General features: G+C 42.9%; 1 protein-coding gene across 1 annotated transcript in view; it reads right to left on the reverse strand.

Moving 5' to 3' along the window:
* CDK7 (cyclin dependent kinase 7) overlaps positions 1-6,551 on the reverse strand; it is a 268,354-nt gene extending 261,803 nt beyond the window's left edge. The window contains exons 1-2 of the mRNA XM_029575717.1: positions 6,405-6,551; positions 4,146-4,205 (exon numbers count right to left, since the gene is read on the reverse strand). Of these exons, the coding sequence (XP_029431577.1) occupies positions 4,146-4,205; positions 6,405-6,470 (126 nt within the window). The 5' untranslated portion in view covers positions 6,471-6,551. The remainder of the gene's footprint in view (positions 1-4,145; positions 4,206-6,404) is intronic.
* Positions 6,552-7,074: the final 523 nt, after the last annotated feature.

The following is a 7,074-nucleotide window of genomic DNA, read 5'->3' on the forward strand; positions in this document are numbered from 1 at the left end:
CCTCTTTGACCTCCCTGATGTCTGGATGGGATCTACATGATGTCTGGCGTCGGAGGTTTCCAGCTTCCCACTCATACACCTACTACTCTTCTGTTCACTGTTCCTATTCTCGGATTGATTTTTTTCTAGTGGACTCCCAGATGCAGAATAGGGTGGTGGAAGCCGGGATAGATCCAATTACATGGTCTGATCACGCACCTGTCATTATATCCATTAGGGCCCCAACATCTTACTTGGGGAAAAGATTCTGGAGATTGAATGAATCTTTGTTAGCTGATAAGGATTTTTTGAATAGCTTGGAGAATGGCCTGAAGTCTTATTTTCAGCTTAATGCTTCCCAGGATTGCTCTACTCCTGTGGTGTGGGAATGCTCCAAGGCGGTAGCCAGGGGGTTGCTTATTTCACAAGCTACCTACTGTAAAAAGCACAAGGGGGAACAGAGAGCTATTCTCCACGCTGCTATTTCCAGCCTTTCCAGTCAGCATCAGGCTACTCCCTGTCCTAAAGTTTACCAACAGTTAGAAAAAGCTAGGGCGGAGCTGCATACCTTAGATGCGGACACTACGGCTTTAGCCTTGGAGATTACCAAACAACAGTTTTATGAGGAAGGCGATAAGGCGGGTCGTCTTTTGGCTAGACGACTTAAGAAAGTCCTAGCCCAAAATAATATTGCTCAAATTAAAGGAGCTAGCGGGAAGGTTTTTACAACCTCTGATGACATTCGCCAATGCTTCACTGAGTTTTACTCAAATTTATATGGGAGGGATGGTACCATAACGGATGCGGACATTGATAATTATTTGGCACAGATAGTACTGCCCACTCTGACGGCGGACCAACAAACCAGATTGGATGCTCCTATAACTGCTATGGAGGTTCAATATGCTATCAAAATGTTGAAAGCGGGGAAGGCGCCGGGCCTTGACGGCCTTACGGGGGCTTACTATAAAAAATTAGTGAACGTCCTCTCAGGACCCTTGACTGAAATGTTTAACTCCCTGAGGGGACCTGTGGGGTTAGCGGCCCATGCTAATGTCGCCGGTATCACCATCTTAGCCAAGCCTGGCCGAGATCCCGAGATTTGTGGCTCCTACCGTCCTATATCTTTGATAAACCTCGACCTCAAGATTCTAGCGAGAGTGCTGGCTGACCGCCTAAAATCTATTCTGCCGGGCTTGATTCATAGTGATCAGGTTGGCTTTGTCCCCTCCAGGATGGCTAGTGATAATATTCGGAAGGTCATTGATATCATTGATTGGGTGCAGAGCGAGCAAATCCCCGCAGTACTGTTGGCTATTGACGCTGAAAAGGCCTTTGATCTTGTTCATTGGCCTTTTCTCTTCCAGGTTCTACACAAAATGGGGTTCGGTATGTATTTCCAGCATTGGGTGCAGGCCCTGTATGATTCCCCGAAGGCTCGGGTGAAGGTGAATGGGGGGTACAGCTCCTGTTTTGATATCCAGAGAGGAACTAGACAGGGCTGTCCCCTCTCACCTATGCTCTTTGCCATTTTTCTGGAGCCCTTTGCATCTAAAGTGCGTCAATCTCCTGGAGTCTCTGGAGTGGCACTTAAAGGCATACATTGTAAATTGTCGCTTTTTGCTGATGATGTTCTTTTTACTTTGACCAATCCTTATGATTCTCTAACATCGGTAGTGGGAGAGCTTGAGGCCTTTCATAAGGTGGCAGGGTTTAGCGTTAATCATGACAAGTCTGAACTGTTAAATCTTACCCTGCCCTCACTAGAAGTGGATCGTATTTCTGCGGCCTTTCCTTTCCGCTGGGCAAAACACACTATCAAATATTTAGGGGTACAGATAGGGGCTAAATTATCACAGCTTTTTGAATATAACTATACCCCCTTATGGCGAAAAATTGATCGTGATTTGCAGAGCTGGGGGCGGGAATTTTTCTCATGGATGGGTCGCATAGCGATTTTGAAAATGAATGTCCTCCCTCGATTATTATATCTGTTTTCCACCTTGCCCATATTAGTCCCAAAAGCAATACTTAAGATATGGCAAAGGAAATTTTTTGATTACATTTGGAGACGGAGGCCACCCAGGATTTCGAGGGCTGTTCTTTTTCTTCCCCGTCAGCGTGGGGGAAGGGGAGTCCCGAACCTATCATGGTATCACGGTGCTGCGCACATGCGGGCGATTCTTGATGCCTACCGCACAGGTGACTTAAAGCAATGGGTGCGTTTAGAGCAGACCATGATTGGAGTAATGCCATTACAAGCTTTATTCTGGCAACCCAAAAATACCTGGCGGTCTCTTGATTTTATGCCTATGGCTCTACGGGCCACTCTCGCCAACTGGGGTCAATGGAAGGTTGCCATGGTGGGCTCCTTCTCCTATCATCAATCCTCCCACCTTTTTCATAATACTAGCTTTCCCACCGGTCTCTCTACCCGCTTATTCCACAAATGGACAACTCAGGGTGCAATCACTGTTTGTCATTTTTGGAAAGAGGGTAAGTTAATGTCCTCTCAGGACCTTCAAGCTAGATTTGGAGGGGATCTCTGTGACTTTTTGGGGCTGGCTCAGGTTAGACATTTCTTGCACCATCTATCCCTTACTCAGGCGGTTCGCCCCACTAACTCTTTGTTTGAGACCTATTGCACACACGCTGATAAGGTTACGGGGGTTATTTCCAAACTGTATACTCTTTTGAATGCGCAATCTCCCTACCCCTTTTCTCATATTCGGGCGTGGGCGAGAGATCTTGGGGATGTATTAACTGAAGACAATTGGGATATTGTGTTTCAACAAACTGCTAAAAGTTCCATTTCTGCTGCAATACAGGAGCATTGCTATAAGTTATTGTATAGATGGCACTTGACACCAGTTCGAATGCATGCTATGTATTCTCATGTTTCTGATCAATGTTGGAGGAATTGCGGGCAGGCAGGTACTTATCTTCACATTTGGTGGACTTGCCCTTTGGTAATTCCTTTTTGAGACACTGTTCACCAGTGGCTAAGGTCTGTTTCTGGAATGGACGTTCCTCTGCATCCGCCCAACGTGCTCCTTCTTCTTCCTATTGAGGAGCTGCCTAAGCCTCTGCAGTCCTTCCTATCACAAGTTTTTATTGCAGCCCGTTGTGAACTTGCCAAGGCCTGGAAGTCGCCTCACTTACCATCTCTGCCTGCTGTACTTCATAGACTTTATTCTTGCTACCGGATGGCTCATCTTACTGCTATCCGCCGTGACCGGATGGCTGCACACCAGAGTTTATGGGCTCCCTTTATACAGTGGCTCAACACTCAATCTAAGCCAAGGGGGATCTGAGACTTTTTTTTTTTTTTCTTTCCATTTATATTATCCCTCATCCCCTTTTTGTGAGTCTTATTGCTCGATACTGACTTGATTCTAATTTGGACAGGTAAATCATTCACATGAGACTTTTTTGTTTTTCAAGTGCTTTATTACTCACCCTAAATCTCGCATTTAGATTTTGAGCTTTATACCATCACTGTACTGTTTTGAACATCTTACCTACTTTCCACATTATTCTTCCCATATTATTCTTACCATGATGTTTTAGTTCTATGATGTATATGACTGACGAAGAGACGGGAGGGGGAGGGGGGATAACGTGGGGTTTATTTTATAATAATCCAATTGACATATTTGTTTCGCTTGTATACTGCTGTATTGTTCATTATGTCAATAAAACTTTATATTTAAAAAAAAAAATTTGTCAACTGATAATTTAAGTAGATGGTATTATGTATTAGACCTTAAAACATCTTCAACTACAGTAATTCTCTTGCTTTCTCATTTTTTGCCAAATGTCTTAAACAGAGAAACCCCCCCCCCCCCCCCCATTTCTATTAAGATTGAAACAGTATTTTATGAATTAAAAAACATTAGAAACACAGTATCAGAGTTAACTAAATAGGAGCACCAAATGTAATAATCTAGCATCCTCCAGACAGCATAGTTTACAGATTAATGATTATATTGTAACAAGATCCAATTCTTAGCAGTAAGAAAAACTGACACTTGGTTGATTGAAAGACTGTTTTAATAACCAGTATTAAGAATTTAGTAAAGAATATAAACATTTACAAAGCCTAGATTACAAAACAAACTGAATGCAGTTCAGGCGAACCACCGGAAAAAAAATAAAGAACTCACCTTTTTTATAGCAACAATTCTACCAGTGGTCTTGTCTTTTGCTTTATACACTGTGGCAAACTAGAGAAGCAAAACATACCAAGGAAAGGTTCAGGAACACAATTACCAGATGTTTTCCAGTATTATCGGTTACTAGCACACTAGTATTTGTTTTGAACTATAAACTTGATAGACTGAAGTTTAACAGGTTTTTAGTCCAAAGCTAAAACTTTATACCGACCACTTTTTATGGTTTCATCAGCATGTGCGGCCTTCAGTAAGAAGGTTGACAACAATGGAGCATCAGTTTTCTCTATGCTCAACTTTCCACTTCACTTTGCCCATGTTTCCAGACCTTGACCATTTTTGGAAGTCATCAATCCAAACTGATTTCCATTTTCTGGTTTACACACCAAAACTAAGTTTTATGGATGACTTTTCAAAGCTTTCCTTCACACTGGTATTTTCTGGCATATTATGAAAACAGGAGAGCTTTCAGGAAAATGTCCAGTTCCAGGTCTGGGTATACAATTAACCCCATCATTCATTAAAAAAAAGTTAATAACACATACGTTATGAAAAAGGGGTGTGTTTATGGAAATTTGTAAGTTACCACACCACGTGGAAACTTACCACTTTACAGTTTAACGCGCACTGCGAAAGGGAGAGAATTAATCTACAAGGGTTTCATAGTAGTTAAGTATTTATATTATTGGAGGTAAGGTATTAGTGGTGGTTTAGGGGCCTGTTTCGCATGTAGAGTACACCTTGGTGAAGATTTGACGTCATTTGGAGTGAGGAAAGTAGAAATTTTATCTTTGTGAGACTATGTTCTCTCACCCTAGCTTGATGGACTCTATAACAGGGTACCCCAAGCTAGGGTGAGAGAACATAGTACAAATTTTCATCTTTGTGAGACTTTCCTCACCCAAATGCCATCAGATCTTCACCAAGGTGTACTGTGCTGTTCGTACGTCTCACTCTACATGCGAAATAGGCCCCTAAACCACCACTAACACCTCACCTCAACCTATCAGGTGGCCCTCCTATAGAGATATAAATAGGTGCACACAGTGAGGCCCTCCCCAGAGTAAGTCTCTCTCTCTCTCCATCCTCCACTCCTCTCTCCCCAAGCTTAGAAACAGCCAAAATGCAATTCCAAAAATGTATCTGGAATTGCGTTGTGGCCATTTCGGACATATTGCACAGCTTAATGCCAGGGGAAAAGCTGTAGTTATTTTCGGCATTAAAACTGTGCAATAGCATGTGTTATGCTATCGCATGGCATGATATGGCCCCTAATTTCACTATAACCCATCTAAAAAAACTCCTCCCCTGATCCCACCCACCTCATACTTTTCGCATGTGTTAACGCCATAACACATTTTGATGCAAGATCCTGTAAGTATGCAAGGATTCAACATGGAATCACAAGGGGTTATTCTTACAGCTGGAACTGCCATTTTACAATTAAAAACGGGCATTGATATACCAGAAATATCCATTCTGAATGTCACAATGCCAGTTATTGATGGGCAGTCTCTTCAGTCAGTATAGGAGAAATTACTAAAGTCTGTATGAAGTTTTCAGAATACATAGCACAAGACTAATCTTTGGGATACTTATCCTTCTATACAAGACTATTGTATGTATTATTTTTATTACACTGATTTGTACTTTATATGGTAGTTTCTCAAATACCATGTTATTCTCACACATATAAAATGGGGAAAACCCTTTAGCACATCTGACCCTGAATGTTCAGTTCTTCACTCTAGTATGTACCACGTGTCAGTGTTTTTACGTTTTAATATTTTCAATGTGTTCAGTATTATATGCTACTTTTAAATAAAATAAGACTTTAAAAAAACCCACCAAAATGAGGGATTGCTGCTTTAAATGCAGAGCAGTGGGCCAGCCGAGTTTGTTTAGCTTTTTGCTGCTTTGCTTTTTTTCTGCCCAATGTATTTGTACAATCTGCGGCAACCTACGCACGCAAAGTAAGCTCTAAAAATCGTGGACAGCTGAGCGCTCTCCTGTAAACCTGGACAGTGATCATTTTCGCTTTGCTCACAAATCTCCTTAGCCTCGGCCGAGGAGATCTTCCTCTGAAGCGAGGCGCAGATCAGGTTGTTAATCGCGGGCCGGAGCTAGGGTACCTCTGATCTCCGAGTAGGAAACTTTATTTCATTTAGTTCCGCAAAACCTTCTACCCATTCTCAGGCGCTCTCTAAGGGGGCTCAGACTCCCCGCACAGCCAGCAGCAGCCCCCCTCCTCACCTGCCCCTCTCCCAGGAAATCCAGCTTCTCGTAGCGCTTGGCCCGGGAGCGTACATCCAGCGCCATCAGCCCCCGAAACGAGGCACCAACTGTCACCAGAGCTGCCGGCACACGCGCTTCCGGCTGGACCTTTAAACCGAAATTTCCACTTCCGGGTCGGGAACCACGCGTCGCCCAGAGCAACCGGATAGCGCGCGACGGAGAGCCCAGAGCGCGAGAAAGTCAGAGACAGAGAGAAAGACAAAAAAGCGAGAGGGATAGAGACTTTGGCAACAAATGTATAAACCGTCATGGCAGTAAAATGTTGAATTCAATCATATGGGAATAAAGGTTAAAAGAGAAGTTGTAGGTGATATCTTTTTCTGGGAATAATTTAATACATTTTCTTACTTATCTATCACTTTTCCATCAACTTCATGCTAATTGTCATTTATCATCAGATACCTTATGTAATGTACTGTGCTCTTTATTGGAGAGAAGGGTTTGAGGCTCGGCAGAATGCAAGAGCTTCTTTAGCTTCTAAGTACTGAAAGTCATATTTACTAATTTGTGACTAAGAACTGTGTGCCCTTCCTCAGCTCGTGTTTACGATAATAGTGCACTCCCAGCTTGTCTGAAGCATTAGTTCTAAGGAAGGGCTTGCACATCATTGAGCACTGGCTGGAACAAA

Source organism: Rhinatrema bivittatum, chromosome 1 (assembly GCF_901001135.1).
Source record: "Rhinatrema bivittatum chromosome 1, aRhiBiv1.1, whole genome shotgun sequence".
NCBI classification, from domain to species: domain Eukaryota; kingdom Metazoa; phylum Chordata; class Amphibia; order Gymnophiona; family Rhinatrematidae; genus Rhinatrema; species Rhinatrema bivittatum.